The sequence below is a fragment of the Osmia bicornis genome, chromosome 7, assembly GCF_907164935.1.
Source record: "Osmia bicornis bicornis chromosome 7, iOsmBic2.1, whole genome shotgun sequence".
NCBI lineage: Eukaryota > Metazoa > Arthropoda > Insecta > Hymenoptera > Megachilidae > Osmia > Osmia bicornis.
Genome location: NC_060222.1, coordinates 4,190,987 through 4,217,165, shown reverse-complemented (window position 1 = coordinate 4,217,165; position 26,179 = coordinate 4,190,987). Strand labels below are relative to the sequence as shown.

The 26,179-nt window shown below is 44.1% G+C and overlaps 5 protein-coding genes across 5 annotated transcripts; all 5 read left to right on the top strand.

Annotated features, from left to right (window-relative positions):
* The first annotated feature begins 170 nt into the window (after positions 1–170).
* On the top strand, positions 171–1,879 carry LOC114874034 (uncharacterized transmembrane protein DDB_G0289901-like). Its single transcript, XM_029182932.2, is given in 3 exon segments — positions 171–259; positions 261–288; positions 443–1,879. Coding segments are annotated over 3 exon segments (1,539 nt in total). The 5' UTR covers positions 171–185.
* Positions 1,880–4,734: 2,855 nt separating this feature from the next.
* On the top strand, positions 4,735–6,318 carry LOC114874027. The gene is made up of 2 exons (XM_046286531.1): positions 4,735–4,746; positions 4,811–6,318. Exons 1-2 carry the CDS (start codon positions 4,735–4,737, stop codon positions 6,290–6,292), a joined length of 1,494 nt encoding a protein of 497 aa, XP_046142487.1. The 3' UTR covers positions 6,293–6,318.
* A 4,518-nt stretch (positions 6,319–10,836) lies between these two features.
* LOC114874019 lies at positions 10,837–12,841 on the top strand. Its single transcript, XM_046286530.1, has 7 exons — positions 10,837–10,878; positions 10,955–11,214; positions 11,294–11,529; positions 11,605–11,843; positions 12,009–12,404; positions 12,486–12,682; positions 12,757–12,841. The coding sequence occupies exons 1-7, from the start codon at positions 10,837–10,839 to the stop codon at positions 12,839–12,841; spliced, it is 1,455 nt and encodes a 484-aa protein (XP_046142486.1).
* Positions 12,842–14,238: 1,397 nt separating this feature from the next.
* On the top strand, positions 14,239–17,802 carry LOC114874014. Its single transcript, XM_029182893.2, has 2 exons — positions 14,239–14,259; positions 15,661–17,802. Exons 1-2 carry the CDS (start codon positions 14,239–14,241, stop codon positions 17,800–17,802), a joined length of 2,163 nt encoding a protein of 720 aa, XP_029038726.2.
* Positions 17,803–20,637: 2,835 nt separating this feature from the next.
* On the top strand, positions 20,638–25,014 carry LOC114874008. The gene has a single exon (XM_029182879.2). It carries the CDS (start codon positions 20,638–20,640, stop codon positions 25,012–25,014), a length of 4,377 nt encoding a protein of 1,458 aa, XP_029038712.2.
* Positions 25,015–26,179: the final 1,165 nt, after the last annotated feature.

The window sequence follows — 26,179 nt, the reverse complement described above, 5'->3', positions numbered from 1 at the left end:
ACTGGACACACTCTCGTTCGCAAACTTCATATCTGAAGATAGATCAGAGCACGCCAGTGTGGAACGCGTTTCTTGCGAAGGTGGTGGTGTACTAGTACCACAGCGCGAGAGACTCACCTTCACCTAGACCTTTCTTTCACCGTGTGAGAGGGGATTTGTATATAAAAGGTCTCTTCTGGGTAGCAATGCCATCAGAAACCACAATTTCACTTAACATACTCGGTTCTTACCTGACCACGAGAAATATCGAGCAAGAAGATCCTGTTTACAAGCAATATGCGGTCGTTAGTAAGTGTATCACAGAAATCTAAAATCAAATCCCTCGTTACATCTTAATAAGAAGATCAATCTTCGCGAGTTAAACTTTCGATTCACCGTTTCTCTATCGCGTTAACACGAATACCTGATATTTTAAATAAATTTCCAATTTACTATTTTCCAGATAATATTGGTCCTCGCAGTTGTGGCTATCTCAACTGCCTCCAGCAGGGAGACGAGAGGAGAGATGAGAGTACTACGGCCACTGGCAAAGGGTAAACGCGGTGTCAGTGATTATTCAGGCGGCTACTCGTCCGGAGGATCATCTTACAGTTCTCCAATTCACTCGAGCGGAAGTTCAGGATACAGTGGAGCATCGCTTGGAGGTTATTCCCTGGGACACTCGGCTATTCAGAGCTTGGGAGGTGGATTGGGACACGGTTCCGTTGGATACTCACTTGGATCCGGAGGATCTAGCCTGGGCCATGGATTGAGTCTCCAAGGACTCTCTTTGGGCGGTCATTACGGTCAGCCCTCGTATTCCGGCGGAGGAGGAAGCATCGCGTTATTCTCTCCTTCCTCGAAGACTGGACCAGTCACTTTCGGACTCCACGGAGGCGGTCTTTCTTCCGGCAGTTCCGGTTCCAGCGGCTACTCTTCACCGATATACGCGACAGGAGTCCACGGATTGTCATCTTACAGCAGTGGCGGTTCGTCCAGCGGCATCAGTCTCCATCCAGCGATGTTGGGCTCCTCGCACGGTGCTACCTTCAGTCTGCCAGCTGCTTCCTCTTCTAGCCATAGCATCCCGATTCAATCGATCTCGCAAAGTTCTTCCTATCCGGTCAGCGGAGGTTTGTTGATCGACTCTGGATCACTGGGGAAAAGCTCGAGTTATAGTCAAGGGGGATCTTCCTTGGGTAGTCTGCACGGATCCAGCGGTGGTTCCGGTTACTCTATCCCTATCTCGAGTGGATCTCACGGAATATCTAGCCTCTCTTCGAATTCTGGAGGTTCAGTCAGCTATTCCTTGCCAGTCTCCTCTGGGTCTCATGGAATATCCAGTCTGTCCTCCCATTCCGGTGGATCCGGAGGTTATTCGCTACCAGCCTCGTCTGGATCGTCCAACAGTCACATTAGCTATTCTAGCGGCTCCTCCGATGCTTCCAGTTATTCCCTTCCAGCTTCTTCTGTATCCTACTCTTCTGGATCGTCCGGGTCCAATTCTTACTCTAACTACATACCGTCTTCCTCTGATGGCTCTTCCTACGCCTCCGGTGGAAGTTCCAGCTACTCGAGTCCCTCTTCCAGTTATTCCAACTCTGGTTCTAGCTACTCCAGCCCGATTTCCAGTTACTCCAGCCCAAGTTCCAGTTATTCCAGCCCCAGTTCCAGTTATTCCAGTCCGAGCGTGACTTACTCTGGATCCTCCGGTGGCTATTCTCAAAGTTACTCGTCTCCATCCTCGTCGTACGGAACACCTGCGGAATCCCATGGTTCCTATTCGAATTTGAGCCCCAGATACGTGGGATATTCTTCAGGGAAGAGTTACGACAGCTCGAACTCTGCCAGCAACAAATACGACACCATTTCCTACTCCAGCCCTAACGGAAAATATTAAATGATCAAAATTTCGAGCGCGTTTGCTCGAGATCCAACCGGGACGAGATTTTAAACGTAACGCATTGATAGGATGAATTGACTCGTTGATTTAGCCCACTTTAGAACTGGTCCACAAACGTCTGGTAAAGAATGGAACGTCCATGGATCCAAGGGTATTGTTTATTAATTTATATGTACGCGTTTAGAATAATTATTGTATTTAAAACGTCGCAATGTATTTGTATTCCTGTTAAATCGACTCGGATACCGCTGAACGCGATCCGACAACGACGCCGACATTGTGATGCTTGTTGAATAGTTTTGTACATTGTTTGTAATAAAATGATTCATCTATGTTTTTTTGTAATCATTTTATGATCTCACGCTCCTTCGCGTAGCGTAGAAATTATAGAGCCGGCGAAATCGTGGCATATAATGTATTCATAAGCTTTCACTACGCGGCAATTGGTGTTAACTGATCGAGAATCATTGAGATTTGAAATAATTTAAACTTAAGGATGCATAGAAGATATTTTCTTTAAAAAAAAATCTGGTGTTTCCAACTGCAATCTTAGTTATGATTATTTCTACCCGTCACTAATCGGTTTTTCTTCTTATTTTTATTTTTTATTTATTAACCCCCGGTTGCTTCGTGAAAGTTATTGGCTGTGGGAAAAGTAAGCGAGAATGCCCGCTACGTATAATAACGACAGCAAAAAAAAATAGCGCTGTTAAAGTATAAAAAGAGGATCACTTTTACTCGAAGGCTGGCTCCGGCGAAATGGGCGGATTCCTTTCTAAAGTTTTATTCTTTTTGGGAAAGTAACCGACGAGTCATATTCTTTATGAGCTGGTCGCTGCTCGTCTGTAGACCGGTTTGACATGATTCATAGGGGTACTGTTCTTTTTCCTCTGCCCTTATTCCTATGACACTAACGGTACCTACGCCAACCTGTATAAAATTACCATATTTTTCCCTCCGCGAAGCCAGTCTTTCAAGGATATTTATGCTACTTACTAATTGCTTTTCTTTCATTAACAGCTTGATTAATTGCTCCTTTAAATTACGAACTTCTCCGTTGGAACAACTTGTTTTATCTCTTCCCCGTACCTCGAGTTACGTTTTACGGTCTGAAGACGAGATTAAAGACTCGACTAGAATTTCTTAAAATGTAACAAAGTTTAAAAGCATCGTTTATTCATTAACATTGTGTCAATTCAAACTCTGGCTTATTTTTCGTCACCCAGTATCGACTATCCTTTCTTTCGTTCGAAGCGGCAGAGTAAAACGACACCCACACAGAAGAAAGTTCGCGACGCATCGTTGCAGTATTCCGTGTGCAGTTCTCGTACCAGCAAGAGTGGCACACTTTTCAACGATCGCGCGTCTGCATGCACAAGTAAACACGCATCTTCGTCAATGCGGCTCGTTCGATCGCCGATATCGATCCGATACGTCTACCTTCGCTCGATGAACGTAGAACCGATCGCAGAAAACCTACATTTCACTATTTTCCGACTGGTTCACGGCAGGCGACATACTTGAGCCTTCACTCTCGCGTCAGGTTCAGACGTGCTCCCAGGGAAAACAGGGAAAATTCTGCTCTTACTCTTCGCGATTCATCCGATTTCTCTTGCGAATCTCGCGCGGAAATCCGACGCGCCGTTGATCGCCTCGATCCTCCGATCGAACGTTTCCTCTCGATTCGTCAGGCTCGTATTGGAACGGCCACTTTCTCGAGCTAGGTGAAAGAAAAATAAACGAAAACTCGTGGCTATCGTTTTTAGACCTCTACCCCTCAAATTTGCATTCGAAGCTTCGAAAGGGTTACGAACATCGCGCACGCTTTCCCTTGCTAATTATTAATGAGAAAATAAACATATACAATGTTTCTATGCATTCAAAGCGTTCTATTTTATAAAAATATCTAGCCTTTGTTCTCGAAGGTGTGGCCGTCGCGACGACCCGATGCGCCGAGCGGACGCAGCACCGGTGAAAGTGAAACGAATCGAGCAGGATTGATCTCGGGCGGACCGCGCGAAAAGGCTCGAAAGAAATTGACCAACGAAACTGGAGGAAAGAGATCCTCCATCCTGGAACGTTTTACTTCCGTGAGCCACGTCGCGTTCCAGCAAATTGTTCTTACTTTTTCTTTTCAGCCCGATTGCCTCTCGAAGATCGCGTGCCGAACGACAGGCTCTTAGTTAAGGTTGATTCACACTATCGTAGGAGCTTTGGTACTTTGAAATTTCTCTAGAACAGGCTCGTTCGAACGAAGCTAGTGTGAATGTCAGGGAACATGGCGTGTCTGCGAGTGACCGCAGATCGTGAGGGTACTTATAGCGCGTGTCAAGTCTTTCTCTTTCGTTTAGTGTGACCAACAATTATTATACCGTCGGTCGAAGCTCGTCTGGTCTGACGAGAACGAAAGCTTTCACGCTTCGACTTCTCTATCGGTCTTTATATTTCCTTCTCGTGACAAGCTGGAGAGGCATCTTAGACCTGTTTACACCGAAACAGTAAACGCGAGTAGTATATACTAGATCTCGAAACGTTTTACCAGCTGGTTTCACTGAACCGGGCGTGCACCGTTCACGTCCAGATCCACATATAAGAACAGTGAAATGCTAAACTAGTTTCCACGATTTTTCAACCGGCCGGGTATAAAGGAGAAATTCAATGTCGACCGATACATCATTAGACATCGCGACTGCGCGGCGAGTCGGTTCGATCTGTTCCGATAGCACGGATACCTCGTTCGACGGATAGTGAACGGTGAACGCAACGAACGGATGAAATTTGCCCGGAGAAACGAACGCACGCTGATCAGAGGATCGTAATTATCGATAGGCGAGAGTGACGACCCAATTGATATGGAGCTGCTGGTCGGTATACGTTTCAATTTCTTTTTCTTTTCGATATACCAGAGATCGCGAGATAGGACGATAGAATTTCAGATGCGGTGGATCTGTGAAACGTTTGCATTTAAATTTTTTAATATTGTTCCAGCTACTGTTTCTACTGGCACCGACGATCCTCGTGCAGGGAGACGGAAGGAGCAACGATCCCAACGACGAACCCTTCCTGCCGATATATCCGGTTTATCCGTACAGCCCGAAATTAATCAAGAGAGGAACCGACAGGGAAACCTCCACACAGTTATCCCCGGAACTGTACGCGCCCAAAGTCGACGCTAAGGATTCCTACAGCGCCAGCTATACCGCTAATTATCCACGAGATCCATATTACCCTAATTACAACCCTTATCCAAAGGTTTCCTCCTCATCCGGTTATTCGTACTACAGCACCATTCCCTATTCCTATCAAACGACCCCGTACAATCCCTACACTTCGTATTCCTCCCCGTATTCCGCTTCTCCGCCCACGTACGCGTCGATCCCATATTCCTCCTCCTATCCAAACCTCTACTACCAACATCCTTATTATTATCCTGGCCATTACAGTCAGTCATTGTTTCCGCCGCCTCCGCCACCGCCGTTGCCGCTACCCGGTAGGGATTACTCCGGTGATCCTTATTCCGAGCAAGGGAGCAACGAGAAAAACAGGGATAAGAATGGAGATAAGAGATACAGAGATAGCGACGTTAATCAAGAGCCGGTCAGCAATCAGTTCGTTGACGGAGGTAATTACATTTCTGGAAATCCGAAGGATCTCGACAGCCAGCCGAGCACATACAAAGCCAGCAGTCCGCAGAATCAGTTGAATCAAGATCCTCAGATAAAGAATCTTCCCATACCGTTACCTAAAACTACTTATCGAGTGATCAGCGTCGCTGGACAACCCGTGGGTCCTGATTACCCGTTACCAGCTACCTACGTGAAAGCCCAGCAACTGGAAGAGCTGGTCAGTCATACCTGGGCGAAATTATTGGCGCAAAATTTGCAGCAGCAAAATGCTCAGAATGAGCAAGATGCTACTAAGGCTGTTGGGAATCAAAACGATCAGAGTAAAAATTCGCAGCGTCTATTGGCTTACCTCGTGAATCCTAGTATTCTTGGGAAACTGAACGTTGGACAAACTGTTGGTCAACTGGTGCAAGCACCGACTACTCGATTGAAAAATATTAAATATCCTCCTTTGACCCCAGGGGTGTACACCGCTGTAGAGAAACCGGAGAAGGATCAGACCGAGTCTGAATACGAGAATTACGAGAATTCGTCGTCTCAGGGTGCGCAGGATTACGATGCTTCTTCCAGTCAGATCGACAAACAACCGCAGAGTTACGAGAACGATTCGACTCGGTCCGTGTCTTATCAGAATCAGAACTTCGTCACGGTGGAAACGCCCAGGAGATATAACTATCAGTACTCCAACTATAATCCATCGCAGACGATAACTCAGCAGCAGTCTCAGCAGTACAAGAATAATTTGGACGATTCGAACTTTGGAGCTAAAACCAAGAATGGTTAGATCCTTATCGGCTAATACGTTGACTGTCATCACTAGAAATTTTTAAGTAGAGATACCATGAAAGGTATTATTTTTCATTGATGACCCTTGAGACAGTCAATGTATTAAGGCTGTGTTGGTATGGTGCTATCTTTTATCCTATACTTTACTCGCATTCTCGTAACGAATGTCACCCAGTGTACTGTCAAGACAAGTTACCGATACTGTTCATTTCTTTCGTTGGCAGAGCACCTGGTGCAGGACCTCTTTAGAGTAAGTTGCACCCATAGTTTTCGTTCGATAGGATTTTAGCAATCCTTCTCACCTATGACCTAACACCGCGATGTTTCTATTTATGAGGCTCACGAGTCCTACGTGTATGTAAATTTTTTACTCGTTTCACTGTTACCAGTAATAAACGATCGTTGTTGTTTTCTGATGGCTTGCGTTATTTTCTCCTTTCCCACAATATTATACATATCAGTGTTTAATCAGACGCTTCACGCTTATAGCCAGAGCCCCGTTTGCCACCGGAATAGCCCGGTGCCCGGACCACACCACGAGGAGGAGGGGTTGGCACATGGTACCGCTGGGGCTGGGTGCAAGGCCCCGAACGGCACCTTTGTGGTCCAATATTATATTCATGGCATGACTTTTCAAATTTTTCCTTCGGTGACCTCGGTAAATTGCACCGCCTCAAAATCTTGCACTCAAAGTGCAACGAGGGAAATCGAGAGGCAAAGGATGAACGCGTATCGATTCGAAACGAGAGTTTTTCACCTTTCTCGATGGTGTACGCGGAAAGGCATTGGTCGACGAATGAAAGGAAGCGATCCGGATCTCGAGAACGTCCGGTCGATGGTGTTTGGGCGCGGTAATGGAAAGGGGAAGTGAGACTGCGGATCCAGCGGAACCACTTGAACGTTCGTACGTCCAGGCAGGTGAGAGAGAGAGTGGCGCGTTCGAGTGTTTTGCTTTATTTTTCGCATTCCCTGCGCGATCGTGCCGCTGGTCGAAAATAAAATCGGACGAGCTCGAGCCTCTTACTTTCTCGTACCTTGGCTCGATTTCGAACCCGAACATACACGGTGACCCGAAAGCTCTTTTGCTCTCCTTCGTGTTTACGGAAATCTCGTTAAACTTTTCGAAACTTTGATCGTCACGGTGGTTGCAGACTTTCAGATCCTTTTACAGCTACGCTTTAATATTCTCTCTCTGAATTTTTTCGACACGTGTGTGGTCTCTTTAGCTGTTATCGAAAATTTACATAGATTGGTCCATCATATTCTTCTATCAAAATTTGCAAGTAAAAAATAATTGGATTTTATGGTCTGGAAATCGTTAAAATTATTATACTAAAAATTCCAAAAATTTTTTAAATTGATTATTCATTCTTAATATTTCTCTTTTACATAAAAGTAAATTCATAAGCCTTTAATCTCTAAAGTGCTGTGTATATTAAAGGACTGTCTCTGATTTATCTCTGTCACTTCAGAGTGTTAATTCACGCCAATGAACTTTCCTCTCTGAAAGGAACCATCTGTCTTCACGTAACTCAAACTCCATCGATCCATAAAATGCTGCGTAGGAGATCAGGTTCGGTCGCGTGTATACAAAAGGTTTAAGTGATTTTCCAGTCCTCCGTTGAACTAAAAGCCGAGAAAGTAGACCAGCCGAAAGACCGGGTGGTCTATCTACCTGCGTTTGAACCCGTTCTGACGAAACCGCGCTTCCAAAAATCGCAATCGTTACTTGAAATTCAAATCTTTCGAATGTTTTTGTTATTTTTGCAAACATCCACGTCACCGTGTAGTCCGAGAAAGTTCCTCGACTTAATTGAAGACAATTCCGTTCGAGGCACGGCCGAGACACGGTCATCGTTTATTAGATCATTATTCCCTCTGCTTCCACGCCCAGAATGCGGATAGAAAGTGTTTTTTTTTTTTCTTCTTCATCTTGCACGAGCGGATACGGCGTGTACGCGGGAATCGAAAGAAAGGGTTCGCGGAAACGCGAGGATCCAATGGAGGACTGGTTCTCCGGCAGAGAGAGGGATCCACAAAGAGATTGATGGGCTTCGAGAGATCCCCTTTACTTCCGTTAACTGTAAAACAAATTTTTCGAAGGCTATTTCTAGTGAAAAGTAACCTCGTTCTTTTTTCTTCCCTCGCTTCAGCTATCCGTTCGAGCACGTATCTCGCTCTGGTCTTCCTGTTCAATTTCACTCGGGATGAATTTTCCTACGAGCTGCTTTTACCGATTTCCATCCTGTATACGCAAAACTAACGGAGCACGTGTTTAAACTGGTATCACTATTTCCCGCGACGGCTGTTTGCGAAACCTAAGATACCAGTTGTATATCGGATCGTACACGTAGAAGCTTTTACCGAGGAAAGGTGGAAGCTTGTAGAAAGCGAAGGATATTATCTAAACGTTGTAAGGTCGTATCGATGCTGCGGAACTGACGAGGATTCGGGCCAGGATAACGATCGTTTCGCCTAATAGAACCGACGGGAATAATAAATGCATCGCGAGCATTAAAAGTGGATTCTGTTTTTCTTGTTTTCTACCTCTTCCAGGATCGTGGCAATTTTTTGCTTCAAGCCCGACGAACGTTTCGTTCGAGTTCTTTTTGCGAGCAACAATACGTGGAACAAAAGCTGCAGACTCAGTCGCCATTAATTTTGACGATCATTAAGACTCATTCTCCGTTTCTCTGTCTTTGAATACATTCAACGACTCTGTGTTCAATTGTTCGACCCAAGTATCTTCTCCGCCGAGACTTCATCCCCTCGCATTTTTATCGTTCCCCAAGAACAAAGGGCCTGTATCTCGATTCATAAATTCTCCACTTCCGCGGAGATACTTCCGTTGATCGATCGGTAGGAAACGGTTCATCGATAAAACGTTTTCTTCTCCCCCTTCGGTTTTCCCTCCATACGGAGGATATTCTCACAATACGATCGTTTGTAGTATCTTTCGCACGACGGGACCCGACGTCCCGTTAGAGCCTGTCCAAAGCGAGCTTCATTAGCAAGCTAATGAACCGATCGTCTGGCAGAATAATTAGCGCGACTTCGTCCTCCTCGGGAACTATTTTATACGGCACATCGAATTGTTTCGCGACGACCGTTTAACGCACACGGTTTTCTATTGAAATTAGAAAGATCCGGTTAACGAGCGATTTCCGAGCTACGCGTTCTCACGGATAAACCTGTAATAACATTTGTTTTTCTTCGATCAACACCGGTCGGTTATCGTGAGAAATTTATATCAGTCGACTCGACGGGAAATTAGAAATTAGAAAACTCGATGTTTCTTGAAATGGAAGGGGAATTTTCGCGTTGCACAAGAAAATGCAAGGTTTTATATAATAAGATTCAATCTTTTTTATATCAAGGTCGAATGACAGATAATTTGTCTGTCATTCCGATGGTAGTTCATCTTCCTTGACGTTCGTCTTTATTTCTGTGAAATGGCACGATTGCACGGTTCTTAGGCCCGAAAGGGAGAAGAAGCCAAGTGGAATCCGTTCACTCGTACCGGAATCGACGGGGTACTCCTTGGCACGTGGTCCATGGGACCATTATGCTCGCTATGATCAACGAGTGAAGTGTGCCCCGTCAGGAAGCACCGTAAGTAGGGGTAAAGGCTATATAAGAGAAGCTGAATCTACTTTACTTTTGTAGTAGAGCTAGGATCTTGTGTCGTGTTCGTACTTTCTGAAATTAAAGCAACATGGTAAGTGATCTTCATGAATGATCGAGTTCATTTGAAAAAATGATCATTTATCAATTCTGGATGGGTTAAGTCTGAAGTACATTCGAGGAGTTTCAACGTGTGATCTGCGAGTGTCGAGCAATATTCTTTTAAGTCAATGAAATTTTTTTCTACGCTTCACGTTAAATGGCAATTGAAAAATAATTGAATTATACCTGCGCTACCCTTAACACGTTGAATGTCATAAAGTTTATCGATGACCGACACCTCTAATTAGACGTGCCTGAGTAATTAAAGGAAAACATTAGAAAGACATTAATTTAGCACAAATAATGTAAAATAGCAAATAGAAAACTTAAAATTTGAAATTTGAAAATTAATTATTTCTATTCTTAATAATTAGAGCTTCAATATGTTCAAACTTAACAAATAGCAAATAGAAAACTTGAATTTTGAAAATTAACTATTTCTATTCTTAATAATTAGAGCTTCAATATGTTCAAAATTAACAAATAGTTAATTTAGAATTTTTCAAATGCATACAAAGGGAGGAGGGAAACTATTATACAATGTGTGAAGATATTAACAGTAGTATATACCGATAACTCGGACGCGGTGCATCATCTTTCCCGGCGTTGTCTGGAATTCACACGCGAGACAGGAAGAGAAACTTTTACTTTTGTATCGAGGAGGCGATACACTTGGTCACGGGAGTGGTCCTCCCCGGAGGGACCGGATCCTTCCACAGTGTATATAAGAGTGGTCCATGCTGGATCTTTGACCCAGAACTTTGTCAGCAGTGAAAGTGTAGCCGATTGCAAGTTCATGATTTAGCAGCTATCGCAATGGTTAAGCACCAAACATATATGCCTGATGATAAACCTCGAGTCAAATCATCCCTGATCTATTATAAAAAAACACAAATTTTCACCTTTCGAATAAAAATATTCATTTATTTTGTAGAAACTCTTTCTGATATTGGGTCTATTGTGCGTGGGGATCCATGGCGAGAAGAAGATCAACTTGGAGGACATAGAGAGGGACAATTTGAGAGCAGAAGACGTATCAAACTCGGGAAACACGCGATCCGAAGAACCAAAGTATTCTCCAAAACCAGAAATTGGCCAGCAACAGTATCAAATACAAAATCAATACAACGGACCTCCTAATTCTCAAGTCGCCTACGTTTCACCGTCGTCGGTACGAAAGATAAATAAATTTCTGTGGAAATTTACCAAGTTTCTTGTCTCACAATCATTTATCCGAACAGGTCCCATCGGAAACGTACGTTCGAGCCGGCAGTTACGCTACGAAAGAACAAGCTTACCAGCAGCAAAATAACATCCTACAGGAACAGATACAATCCCCGCGATATTACAACGAATACCAGCAACAGTCGTTCTCTGCGAAAGGAATCGCGCCAAATATCTACGAAACGCAACAATTGGCTTACCAACCGGAAGTGAACGTTGGCAATCAACTGCAGTCCACTCAACAGAAGACGATCACGGCGAAGTATTCGAAAAACCTAAACAAAGGTACAAATCAAACAGGCGTTAATTGATTTTTAGTTTCGATAGATTGTTTTCAATTATCGTTTGTATCCTTCGCAGACACAGTTTACATCGACATTCCCGTGATGCACCTTCTGGCTTATTACCCGAATTTAGATGTGCACAATGGTAAAAACAATGGATTCCTGGTGCCTCAATTGAACACAAGAGAACACATATCCATACCTGTGTACACCTCTGCGCTGAGTCAGAAGCCGATTGTCCCAGCGAAGCCGAGTTACCAGGTTCAATACGCTTCGAAATACAATTCAGTCGCTCCTTCTGCATTCACGACCAAGGTTAGTAGAGAAGTAGAAACTTTACTCTTTAGTAAGTAGAAATATCACGATATTGCACCTGGTAACGCCATCTGTCGAAAGCTTCAGGTGCAAGCGAGGTGTGAACGGTAATTAAAAATTAATCGATTCGTAATTAAACGATGTACTAAATATTTTCTGTTTCAGATAACAAAAGGAACAGCGTATACCACTCCAGTTACCTCCAAAAAATTTACTACTTCTCCTTTGACAAATCTACCAACGTACCTGTCACCGGATCAATCGTACGCTCAAGGAAGACAATTCTTGTACACCCAAGCGTACATCGCTCCTTCTCAGTCTCAATACGTCCCCCAGTTTGTCTACAGTCAACCAACAACGGTTTACATGCACGCCACGCCGGTTTACAATGACATTTACGCTCGTGCGCCCGTCTACGTCCAGGACAACGCTTTGCAAGTCGGCTCCAAGTACAAACCTTCCAATGATCAATTGGATACCGGTGTTCCAGTCGCTGACGAGCTAGCCGGTCAAGTTCTAGTACAGCAGACCAGTCAGAGCGTGTCACAGAACTACGTCAAGGTTTGTATTTCTGAATTTCATCTTCTCTTCGATTGGAATATTTAGAGATCTGTTCTGAATTAAAATGTTTTTTTGCGATAGGATCTCGGTGAGCCAAGTACCGATTTGGTGCCACCCCAAGCAGCTGCGCAAAATTTTCAATCGGCACCCTTACTGCCAGTTTCGTCGCAGGAGGAGGAATCTGTTCCAGATCAGAATCACGTAGGCCTGTCTGAACCCAGATCCTTATTGGATTCGTACGTTCCAAGTAAATTAATTGCGGCGCAAGATTCTGCAAGGTATATAATTATTTTTTAAAATTCTGTTGCATGTATGTTTTTGATTGTAATTATTTTGTTGAACGTTTATGAAGATATCAAGAGAGGCCGATCAAATTGGAAGGAGGATTTCTGCCTTCGAAAGAGAATTTCTTGTACAAGAAACGTAAAACTGATTAATTAGTATCGGTATCTTTTCACGTGGCAATCGATGGACGTCGAGTAGTATAGTCACTAGGGTGGCCGACACTGTACAAGGAAATCTCGACGTTCAGGATATTTCCAATTGACCGTGAAGACATACCGCCGTCACAGTAGGAGGCACGATCGCATCTAGTCTTTCATCGAGAATCGTCAAACGACAAGCGTGGACGTCCTGCTTATGTACCATTATATGCTTTGTTAGCTTTTCGTTTTCTAACGATCGATGAGTGTACGTTTTGTATGTTTTTTAAATAAACATTTAACCAAAAACAGTTGTTCTGTTATTTACTCTGTAATTTAGATCAGTTAATGACCTACTTCGCGAGTAATTGCGCGAGAGATATCCTCGAAGCGAATCAGATAAAAATTAGTCTTCCATGTTCTTGGAACGATGAATAATGCGGTACGATTAGATATTTATCAGCGAATATAAAGGAGATGAATGTTAAACTATGGAACATAAATCTTACAGCTACGTTACAGTCGTTACATCTGTTAATGATTTATTAATTAATGGGAATCTCAGTATCATCCCGATAGGGTGATAAATAAAAAATAAAAATCACCCAGTGATAGAATGTTCCATTGTTTTTTTCATTAAATTATAGTACTATAGAATTTGTAATGAGATACATAAGAAATTCGAAGAGTTACTGATAACAGAGTTTAGTCCACAGAACCTCCTTCTTTAGGTAAATCAATTTTACGTAACTTATTGCACGTTGTCCCTAATTTTTACAATTACCCCATTAGTATTCCTCTAAAGATCCTGTTGCCAATCGTGTCATATACTCGATAGCGTTGACATAAGGCACACGTGCGGAGGTGCAAGACTGTTTACGCTCACGATCGTGGCAAAACGAGAAAGCGGATGCTGGAGGAAAAGCCAACGGTGTAGACTTTTAAAATTATTAATTTTAAAATTCAATTAATCAACGAAAACGAGGAATCAAGTGTTCTTCCATACAAACAATGTTTCGTAACACCATGAAGAAATAGTTAGAACAACCAGTTGACGTAATGTTAGCAGAATCTATTCAAGAATCCTGGCGATTAGAAAGATTCGTCAAGCGACGAGTAAAAGAAAACATGTTTGTCGCGTTTGAAGTCGCATTAATCGTGGCGGGAAATTGGTCGTTGACTTTCTTCGTGTCGGGATGCTAATGGAGGATGAGCGCTACGCTACTGGCAGGTGTCTTTCCGTATGTACGTATCGAATCGAGGAATGCCGTCGTGATACAGCGGTGAAACTATAATCATGGTGTCCCTCTCGCGTTCAAGCGAAGGCATATAAGGTGGGATGCTGCTGCCTCTGCTTCATCAGTTCCAAATACACACGAGAAGGCCGCCAAGCGCACAGGTTTAAGGTCGTCATGAGGATCCTCCTGATACAAGTAAGTAACCTGATTTCTCGTCCAAGTTTTCGCGATAACGTTTAAGCTTCCTGTTAATTCGACGGACTTCCGCTTTCGAGTGTCGTGCCACCTGTGCCTGTGAACGGACGCGTGTTACTTGTGAAATTGTGAACGATTTTATTAAACTACCGAAAGGATATTCGACGTTTTATGAAACGGTATAGTTGGAGGAGAATATGGCCGCAATAGTAATTACTGGCATAACTTTAACCCGATATTGCGTTTCGTTTTAGCTAGCAATAACGGTTCAACTGATATTGTAATTGGTACATAGCTTTTCTCTCGACACAGAAAATAATTTGCATTTCAAGTGCTTGAAGTTCGTACTCTCTTTTGAAGGGTAGAAAATGTGAAACGAATTTCTGTTGATAAATTTCCAAAGGTAACTGAAATTTACATGCAGCTTTCTCAATTTATTCTAGAGATATTTTTATTTAATTAAGAAAATTATCGTTGTCGGTGATACGATTGTTTTATTTCATTTTCCAACGGGATAATCCAGACTGTTCGGAATCGGTCATTACGGAGAAAGTGCTTCTTATTTTCTTTCGTCCACGGTCGCGCACAGGTCCGGCAAGTTAGCCGCGTGGCAGATGCTCTTGAGTAAGTCAGTGAAAGTCCTTGAAGGTATTCGAGGAACAGTGACTCTTCGGCTATCGTTAAATCTGTTTGACTCGTTCGTTATTAGGTAACGTTCGATTTCTTCTTTGCTCGAAAAACAAATTCAACGAGAACGATCTTCGTTAATCCCTCTTCTCTCCTCTTCTTTCTCTATCTTTGGTTACGAAACACTGGCAATTTTCAAGAACAAACAATTTCTATGAACGCGAAAGAGCCTGACGTGATACTTTTCACCTGTTTCAAATAACTTTCATGCCAATCTCTCGAAGATCATTAACTTCGGAGGCAGAAAAAGAAACTTTTATCGCGATAGTGAAACGTCGCGACTTCGTAATAACCTAACGTTGAAACTTTAATTCGAAAATCATAAAGAGAGTATTCCCCCTTAGGCTGTTTCTCGAAGAAAGCGGTGAAAATCGCAAGTATGAAACTTGTTCGACCCGAACTCGATCGACACAGATATCGTCTACGCGTGTTGACCTTGTAGAAATTTCAGCTCCTTCGTGTCAAGGTCGGGATATTATAATAACACCGAAGAAAGTAAAATTTCCCCTGGAGTAATTGTCGGTTTGCACGGCGCACGTTTGTCCATGTTTCATATTAAAAAGGAGAGGGAGGTTCAAAGAAGGTAAAGGAAGAGAAGTGAAAGCGAGATTATTACTGGTGCATCGAGCTGTTAAGATTGATAACCGACTCATCCTGTTACGCGCCTTTTTAACGAACGCTGTCGATTTCTTACATGTCTCCCGTCGCTTTCAGATCACCACGGTTCTGCTGATAAGTTATGCCAAGAGGACTTCCGGCAGGCACTTGCCTTCCACCGTAGACGTTGATGGAGAAGAAGAATCCGTTCCTTCCCAATTCGACATCGATGACGACTCGAAGACTGACGAGTCGAAAGAGGATCCATCGGAGGATAAACTACCAATTTTACCACCATTGATCCTGCTAGATTTTGGAAACGACACCGAAGATTCGAACGTTACTTCCGAAGAGAAATCGAAACGAACCGTGAACAGTGGTCTAGGTTACGGCCTCGAGAACAACGCCCTTCAGCCCCGAAGGTACAACTATTATTTTCCAGGTGGAAAATCAGGAACCACGGTCAGCATCGAGGAATCCATTAGCCCTTTCTTACCCAAGACGATCGTCGAGAGGGTTCAAGCTTCGAGTCAAAGGAATTACCTGGACAGCCGTCAGAATTCCTTCGTTTCCTCGACGGATCGATACTCGAATCTGCAACAGACGAAATCTCAGTCAGTATTCGGGCAACGAACGAAGCCCCAGAAGGTCGCCGGAGCTTCCAGTTACGAGTCTTACCAAAATGTAGCGACAACCGCGAAACCATCGGCCGATTCGTTCCCGGTTCAGAATTCAGGATACCGGAACGCTGGTATCTCCACGCAATCGCCTTTGTCTTTCAGTCCCAGCGATTCGGTCAGATACGTAACTCCCAGCCCCGGGAACTTTGCCAGCCATCACAGCAACTCGTTCAACTACGCCAGCACGATAAGTCCATTCTCGATGAACGAGAACGGGGGTACTTACGCGGAGCAAAGGCTTCGATCGAACGTCGATTCTCGTGGCTTCCCTGTTTCACAAACCGTCGACTCATCGACCGTGGCACCGTTGAGCTACGACTCTCATTTCTCAGCTGCTGGCTCGCAACTTTCCAACCGACCCAGGTACACGGTGGAGAACGGGGTTCGGTACGAGAATAAAATCTTTTGGAAATATCCGGACGGTCGAGTGTCCGACGTGCCACCGGCCACTTACGTGGAGTACACGCGATCTTCGGCCGGTCAGTCCGGCAAATCCCAGCAACCTCATGCGATTTACGAGCCAACGACTACGGAAAGTAGCGTGCTTTCCCAGGGACCGGTGCAGTTTCCCACGGTTCCCGAACCGGCCGCACAGGAGCCGAATCCATTCGTTTCCGGTGAATCTTTGTCGTCCAGTTTACCCCAGCAACAAGTGTACCGGCTCGGTTATCAGAGTTTAGTGAGCCAAAGGCAGAACATCAACTTGGCTCGACAACGAAAGCCCAACAGTAACGCTGCGGCTTCTTATTCCTTTTCTACGTCTTCTTCGAGGAGGGCGAAACCTGGTTCGAACAGCGCTAAGGTTAACTATCAGGCCTATCAGCAACCCTCCAGGTACATGGTGAACGGTCCTAATCCCGAATACACCGATGGCTACACGACGGAGGCTACCCTCAACAGTACCACTCCTCTCAGCAATTTATTCAGCTCCTCCGGTGATCGTTCTCCAAGGAAATACACCTCGAAGGTGCGGAATTACTTGGACAACGTCCTAGCCGAGGAGGATGGATCGAAGAAACAAAGCTTCGATAACAATGACCTGAACAGTTACTCGAATCTTCGATACTCGGACCTATTGAATTACAATCCGTCCATCTCGGAATATATTAGAAATCCTTCGTCTATTCTGAACGTACGACCGACCTTCGTGCAGGCCGGGAACTCTTTGATACCGGTTATTATACTCCGAGTGGATGGCGCGTCTCCTATTCAGACGAAATCCTCGCAGAACATTAATTTGAAGGCTCTGCTTCAACAGTACCTCGTTCAGTACGCCAAGAGCATTCAAGAGCTGGCCCAACCGTCTACCTACGATCTCGGAACGGAATCTATCGGGAAAGGTCAGACTTCGGGGCAAGGTAAGAGCCCCGTCCTGGATTTGATTCGATTGACCCAGGAGGACGCTCGCCAGATGCCCGGTTACCCCACGGACTCCTATATCGGAAGATCTAGTTACGAGACTAGTAACCTGGAGGAGCCGAAACAATTATCCAATGGACGTTACAGTAGTCGACAGAAAGTAAAGAACGTTCAGATTTTGGATGATCCTCGATTCCCTACCTATAGGGTTAAGAACTAGAGTGCATCGATTTTAGATGAAAATTAACCCTTCTCTTGTTTACCGAAAGGGTTAAGGACATTATCGATTAAACCTTATATTAACCGTGAAGTATGATTTTTCTTTTAAGTTTTCGGCACACTGTTTTCGCTTCGCAAAGTACTTGGTGCCATTCGAGTGGATTCGATAACGTTTAACACGGGATTGTGCAATAAAATTTCACTACGAAATATCGTACCTGGCTGTTGATTCCTTGATATCTGTAAAAATTGTGGTAGATTTCGAGAAATCAACGTAGTCGAAGCATATCGTTGCTTTGTAACTGTGTACCTACGATCGACCAAATTTTTTCACTTCAACAAGGTACCTTATAAGCTTAGTTTTTTAAGAATTTTGTACGAGGCAACACACCTATGGCTTTGTATCCATTCCTATACGATTAAATGGTCTTTGAACCTAAATAAGAATTTTTTTTATTTCCTCCTCTTCCTTTCCTCTCCAGGTCGTCAAACATTCTCGCCATCGCGATATTAATCTGACGGTAATTAACGATACTTTGTATCGTTCAATTAGCGTAGAACGCCTGGAATAATCAAGAAAAAGTAAAAACCTACGGTGAATTTCTAATGGCACCTTTCCTTTGTTCCACGAGCCACCCATATACGGCGGAAAATGCAAATATCAGAACGCGTGATTTTCATATGCAGCATGCTAATCATTTAAAGTGCATTCTTTACAATATTGCGTAGATTTAATCTTCTGAAACGTGAAGGTGATCCTAGAAAATTTCTTTCGACGCTATTGTGATTTTGACACTTGCTTAAATAATTCAATCGCTCTTGGTATCAGATACCAAAGAATGTTGGAAAAGATAAAAGAAGGGGCGGGATAATGAGATTGAAGAATAAGTGAACGCGACACGGTTTGCGAGGAGGGCAATTAGCATTAATTGTCTGTTAGGTGCAGACGAACAAACTAAAGCGGCGATAGTCGAAGGGCGCAGTTAATTCCACGTTTTCACAACGAGAGGCAACGATTATATCTTCGCATATCTCGGCGAGCAAGGCAATTAGGTAGAAGGCATTAAACTGAAGCGATTGCAGGCGAGCTCTTACACAGCGAAAAAGATGCACCAGTGTGCTTGCACCGCGATGCACCGACGTTTCTAACGTGTCCGACTGGTTGCATCGGGAGGAGCAAGCGCAGGCTGCATAATGCGTGTGTTTCAGAGCGCATAGAGCTGCAGTGGAAAAACTATTGACCATCGAAACTGAATTATTTACAGTTTGCACAAAATCCAATTACCGTTTCTTTAATTTCGTAGAAAATCGAAGTGATTGCATTCGAAATAAATGCATTCATTATTACTTTTAGATATCCTTCTATAATTTCTTTAACACCTTACTTGAATTCGTTTCGAGATGCTTTGAACGTTCTAAGACCACCAACAGAACATGGATAATTAACTGAAAAAAACAGCAACATGTTACATGTAATTATCTTAAGAGATAATTGTACTTAATTGCACAAAATATTTGCAGATGTTGGAATGCGATAGGTTAAGACGATTCTTCTTCTTCTTCTGTCGTACTCGCATGGGTTCCACGATAATGATGGGTGGTAGCATCCTGCACCCGTTACGGACAACAATTTTCCAGCGTTAGTCGCGTGTCGCGAATGAAAGTATCCTCCGGCCGGTCGGCTGTAGGATAATATTTAGAACGATATTTTTCACTTGGTTACCGGAGTGTATAAAGAAAATCGCGTGTCTACTATGTGGCTCAGTTCTCGCATGGAGGTTCAACTGGCAAGGTCTTTTGGATTATAGAAACTACAGGAGAGGCCGCGGCCCGTGATCAATGTGTTCGACGTGAATATTTTGTGACACACACACGGCCCTTCTTCATCGCGATTCTCTATTTACCGCCTACTCCATCCACGAAAATGTTACTTCATCTTGTAAGTACGTGACACTGGCAAACCCGTCGAAGTGTGAATCCGATCCTCTGTGCACGGTGACGATCGATCGAGAATTCAGAATTTCGTGAACGAGTGTTATCATTCTTGAAACTGGAAATCGATTTTCAGTGACGGCAATCGCGTCTCCCCGGAACTCGCTTTCTTATCTCGAACTAAACTTCTTGGTTGATAACTGAAGTTTCGTACCTCTGCGATAGATACCGAAGTTTGTAATTATCTTGTTAACACTTTCGTGACTAGGATGGTAATCCAGATTGTGAGGACAGATTATAAATTTATTTTCTTGAATTTTTTAAGGCTCCACGATTACTAGGAAAAAAATAACGGATGCAGTGGCAAGAATAATTTTCAGAGTGTATCTAAACATGTGCGAATCAGTGGAATTGGAGCACTTTCTTTCTTAATATTTCGACGTCACCGTTTTCCCTAATTTAACAGGAGACGGTCAATTAAGAGAAAGATCTTACTTTCCTTTTACTTCGTGGCGGACGAAGGTTTACTCGAAAGTAGATCGACATTTGTCGATTATCGCGCGATAAATATATAGAGTATCTTTAAATATACAGAGGCGATCTCGTTACTGTCAACTAGAACCATTGTTGAATCAGTGAGAAAGTTTCGTAGGATCTGCTTCCGTGCACATTCAGTTCTTGCCCATCGTAATACACACGCATGCCTCTCGCATTTTACTTTTTCCAGTATGCTGTTCTTTTCTAGGTCAGCCCCTTGACTACCACTTATTTTCGCTGATGATTTCGTTTACCATTACCGTAAGTTCGCGATAATCGAAGCGCTTTCTTCTCTAGGCCTCCGATCGAATTCAATGTATGTACGTTTAAACCCTCGTGCAAATCGATTTAATCAATATTTCCAACTATGCACAAATTTTATTTTACACTGAAACGTAAAGTATCTTCCGCTTGGGGATTCCTCTTAATTAATTTCGTGGCATTTGGTTGTTCCTACGGTAAATTAAGTTTAACAATCGATTTTCACGTTCGTTCGCTAATAAACTCGTATTGGTCGCAGGTTTTTCTGTTGTCGTTGAGCTGGCCGCATGTAATAGGAAACGCGGACCTCCAGGATGAAGTGGTTTTCGATCAGATTGCAACTGCGTCGGAAAATGTGGCTGAAAGTGTGAAGAAGCTCGAGCAAAAGGAGTTTCGGGACCAGTTGATACCGTCCATGATAGACACGACGATACATTACGAAAACTCCAACGGTTTCGTGCCTATGGTGGCACCCATCGCCAAGCGGCCCGATAATCTTTCAGAAGTAACATCCTCACCGAAAATTGCCAATGTTACTTGGACCAATTCGAGTGCAAGCCGCGTCGATGATAAGAAAAAGGATAAGCGAGATAACATCGAGAACGATCCTGCCTTTTCAACGGAGGCCAGGATATTTCTGAATTTTCCAAGTCTGAGCAACAATCGCAGATCTTTCGAGTATCAAGGCAGTCAGAACGAGTTCGAGTTGCTGAAAGTTCGAAACGACACCCCGATGGTGGCTAATTATCCGGACTTCTACGAAGATCCATCGAGTTCCATGGAGATGAAGGAGGACGAGGCTGGATCTTCGAGGCACAGGAACAAAGGAAAGAGTCAAACGGCGCAGGATTACACGGGGAATTATGGAATGGTACGGAGTGAAAATAAGGAACGCTCTTCGTACGAGGATTATTATTCCCGCAATGTGCCGAAGGAGAAGGAAAAGAAGAGTCAGGCGAAAGCGAACGCGAATTATCATCAGCAAGATGCTGTCAGCTACGACGGTCACGGGCAGACCGCGACCAGGAAAAATGGGCCGACCACGTTCTTCTCAAGGACGAGCCAGCAATCTAACGTTCCTGCGAGCAGCAATCCTAAAAATCACGAAGATGCATACGACAGCGTCGCTGCAACGTCTCAAATTTCAAAGAATCATCAGAAATTCTCCAGACCTGTCGTAGTCGCCGAATCGAACTACAATTTTGACCATCAGTCATCTAGAAAATCAAACTCGGATCTGGACGATTATCAAACCGCTAGAATCATCGATTCGTCGAGTTCCGAACTGTCGCATCGTCACACGATTCGTAACAGGGACGGTAGATTCCGAAGCGACGAGGATTCGAGGGACACATCCGACGATTCTGAGTACCTCGAGTACACGGAGCGACCTAGAAGAGTGCAGAAGAGCAGAAGGCGTCCTTCCAGCGCGGACAACTCGAAGAGACTTCAAAAGGAGCACCGAAGTTCCATAGATGAAAGCGGAGAATTCGAGAACCAAGGTAAAAGACATCATTCCTCCAGGTCGAAGTCTCATCGTCAAAGGGTGAGAGGGAACTCGTGGTTCGACGAGGATCGTCATCACGATCAGGACGACAGCTACGAGGACTCTAGATACGATGGTAGAACCTCCAGCTCTGAAACGAGGCACCAAAGCTCCAAGTTTAAACCGAGTAATAGCTGGAATCAGGTATCTCCGAATCTGGAAATTTCACACTCGAACGGGGTCGAAATCGGTCAGCTCGAGAAACCGAAGCTGATCGTTCCGGTTAAAGTGAATCTGGTACCAGTGGCGAACTTCGACCACGCAACGGCCATCGGCAGTAGCCAGGGTTTCGACGTGTCGAATGCGGTTTTGCAAAATATCGTCTCGGGGAATCCGCTTAGCACGCCATCCCCGGCTATCAGCACCGCCGAAAATGTTCTAAGTCAAGATTCCAAGATAAGAGTGTCCACTCCGGTGCCAGACATAATCGTCGGCCAGAACGGCTATCAGAACTCCGTCCAGACGAACGAGCAGAACAAATTTTCGATGAACTTCAAACCGCACTTCATGTCCACCACGGTTGCTCCAGTTTACGCGGTCACTCCGAGCTTGCAGAGTATATCCGTCCAGGATATCCAAGGCGCGTCTACGCCTCGACCGACCTACGTCAGCGCTTCGAACCAAGTGCAACACCCTTCGACGAACCAAGTGCAAGGAAACGGACCGCAGCTGGTGGTTCCTCAGCCGACTCTTCAAACCATCTCCACGTTGCTGCACACCCCGGTTCCCAACTCGGACTTCAACATCCAGGTGAATCCTCACGGTATGCACGGTCAGAACCCCATCGATCACGGTAATTTGCAGCTGCAGGCTGTGCCAACGATGTCCACTGTTACTTCTACCGATCATTCTGTTCCTGTTACGAAATTCAGCCTGCTGCCCGCGGAATCGCAGAGCAAGAAGACTCTGTTCCCTAATTCCAACACGAATTTCTTGACCTCCGCAAATTTTCCTGTCGGTCAAAACGATCAAAGACAAGTGAACGGTAATTATTACCTTCAAAATTCGAATAATCAGCAAATTAAATCGCAGCTGCAGGGGAATCTGTATCAGCAGGTTCTGAGGAACGTTAACGTAGCCCCGAAGACCAAGACGTACCTTCAGACGACGCATCTTCTCCCAGCGCTGTTGCATCCAATGCCCACTATCGCTACCATAGCGGCAAGTACTCCTCAAGTGTTATCCGATCATCAGAACGTTCAAGGTAACGTGGTCCTGCAGGCGCCTCGCGATCAGAATCAGCAGTTCCTGAAGATTCAGAACACCGGGGCTGATAATCAATTATCGACGCTGAGGAAACTGCCGTCGCTCGTGTATCAAACGATCGACAACATGGGTAGCCATAGCACTAGCAGTGTTAATACCGTGAACGCGTTCCCAGGAATCGCCGATACGGCTCATTTACCTTACGTTGGCACCAGGAACGTCGAAATCGTGAATCCGAACATCAAACCCAGCCCCATCGACACGACGGTGCTGAATTCCTACGAGACGATGCATTACCCAGCTACGGTGTTAACCACCTCTATTCCCATGTTCACCACCACCAGCTTCGTGACCGCTAGACCTCTGCTCTCGTCGACCACCACGGAATCCAGCCACGTTCAGGGTCTGCTGAATTCATTGACCGAGATAGGATCGAAGAATCATCAATCCACGGGCGATTTGAAAGCGTACCAGTCTCAGGACAGACCCGTCTTCAATCCAATCAATTTCGTTCCAAATATGGATCTAATGAAGAGTCAGAGCGCTCTGAATAGCAAACTGCACGCGTCTGAACCTCTTCCACAGAATCTGAATCTCGTTCCCTTGATACCAGGTGGTAATTTCTTCAAACCTTCCTTCACGTCCCAAGGAGAGTTGCTGGTGAAACCGAAATTAAATTCAGACCTGGCGACCTACGCGGAGCAAATGTTCAAGGAGTCCCTGAAGACCATCTACAACACCCAGAAATGGAACAACGATAGAAAAGCAGCGAACCAGGCGCGTCAGAACGCGTCCGATTCGGACATCGCGAAGCTGAAGAACGAACTGCAACGTTTGAAAGCTTCGCTGTACGATTCGAAGAGGAACAAGGATCAGCTGGAAGGACATCAAACTGAGACCAAAGTGCAGACAGCTGAGCTGCCCGGAAAGAAACCGGACGAATTCTTAGCTGCACTGGAGCAGATGTTTAAGAACCATCATACAGAACCTCCGCACGTGTATTATGGAAATAATAAGCCGCACAGGTATCGAAGACCCGAGCAGGATAAATATAATCCAGGATCGAAGGGCGAACATTTTAAAGAGACGAACCACATCAAAGATTTTATGACACCGCCGCATCCAAATCCCTATCGATCGAAAGGACATTTCCATGATAAACCGGGGAAGAAGAGACCCATCTCTGGACCAACGAGACATAATAGTCATCATAATCATCATCACGGACCGAGACCGTACCCGAGGCACCATTTTTCTCATAAAACCGGCGGTGTCGATGGTTCCGCGACGAATCTCGATCCAGTTTACTTGGATGGATTCTCGCAGCGAGGAAATTTGCACGATTCCAGGCAACGAGCTCGTCCGGAATTCAGAAAAAGCTCGCCGTTCGATTCTTATTCCTCGTTCTCTACACAGTTACCAGAAAAGAAGGGTTATTTCAATGGGTTTAATCAGCAGAAAGGATCGATCGGTAAAGAGAACGGTATCAATCATCCAAAGTCTCACAATCTGCTTGGTTTGTTGATGAAGAACAAACAGCTACCGGAAGGAAGGAACACGAGCTATTTCCGAGACCAGGATCAATTGAAGCAGTTCTTCGAAGGCGAGAAACAACGATTGCAGCAACAATTTTACGACGATACTTTCAAGGATTATTTTTACAAAATGTCGGACGGTCACGGTGGCTCCGATACCAGATCTTTGCCACATTTACAGAAAAGTAGAGTTTGAATTGTAGCAGCGAATTGTCCGTGAAAGGATATGTATGTTTTAATCCTATGATTCAGGTCAATGAATTGTCTATTGCAAAAGAAAATATGAGAGTGCATTGTAGGGTTAAAATCGTTTTTACCTTTTCTTTAAGTGCAATAAATAGTAGAAAGTAAGTATCGTTTCAAAGTAAAAATTACGCTTGCGTCGAATTAAAAGCGTTTCAAAAATCGAGACTGAACGAGAAGAGTTCTAACGTGTGTCTTTAAGGTGCTAACACTTGTTGTATATACTAATTATAATATATAAATGAATTATGTAAAAATAATATTCTGTTGTATTTTATCACCTCCGCTGTTCCTTTTGTTTTTAAAAGCCTTTCGTTCGAGTTATATAACGCGACAAAATTAATCAGCAAATACTTGGCCTCGTTTTTATCCTTCTAATGCAAGTTAAATATCGCGTTTACACGATAGGGTACTTTCACTGAATAAGCAGCGCGATTAATTGATTTTACAGAGCATCACGATGTTCCATCACGCAACATTTATGCCTCTCGCTTTTTCTCACCGTTAACTAATAAATCATCGTCAATTATAAATAACACACGAAACACAATGTTTCGCTTGAAATACAACGAAAGTGAAAGCGTTTTATCGAGGAGAAAGATTTGACACCGACCTTGTTATATTTTCACTTGCTTTACGGGGTGCGCAAGAAAGTGTGAAGAATATTTTTCTAAACGCTCGTTCGAAAGGACCACGGTTTTAAAAAGAAATTTACATGGTTTTTTTAAAGAGATCTTAATGCATCAAAGATATAATGAAATCGACGTAATGTGTATCACGAACAAGTGCCTACAACTTTCTCCAGAAACGACGCAGTCGGTAAGCAATTAGAAACAAATTTTTTGCAGCAATTCCAATCTACGACGCCGTTCAGAATAATATGCTCGAGTAATTTCCTCGGGGACAATAACCAACGAGTAATTGTATTTCCGTTGAATAGTTTCCTTTATCAAGGATCGGCTTGAAATTCGCTTATCAATGGTGCACTCGGATGCATCGCGATCCGTTTTAACCTTGCATCGAATTGTTCACGGATCGCGTAAGTTTGTGAATGAACGAGTAATAGACGGCGGAGGGTCTATCATTATACGAGGAGATTGATTAGTCGAGGTGCATCG

Coding starts and splice junctions, on each gene's coding strand:
- LOC114874014 (XM_029182893.2), top strand. CDS start 14,239: ATGAGGATCCTCCTGATACAA. Junction 14,260..15,660: donor TGAGGATCCTCCTGATACAA/GTAAGTAACCTG, acceptor CGTCGCTTTCAG/ATCACCACGGTTCTGCTGAT.
- LOC114874019 (XM_046286530.1), top strand. CDS start 10,837: ATGGTTAAGCACCAAACATATATGCCTGATGATAAACCTCGA. Junction 10,879..10,954: donor TGCCTGATGATAAACCTCGA/GTCAAATCATCC, acceptor TTTATTTTGTAG/AAACTCTTTCTGATATTGGG. Junction 12,683..12,756: donor GCGGCGCAAGATTCTGCAAG/GTATATAATTAT, acceptor ACGTTTATGAAG/ATATCAAGAGAGGCCGATCA.
- LOC114874008 (XM_029182879.2), top strand. CDS start 20,638: ATGCACAAATTTTATTTTACACTGAAACGTAAAGTATCTTCCGCTTGG.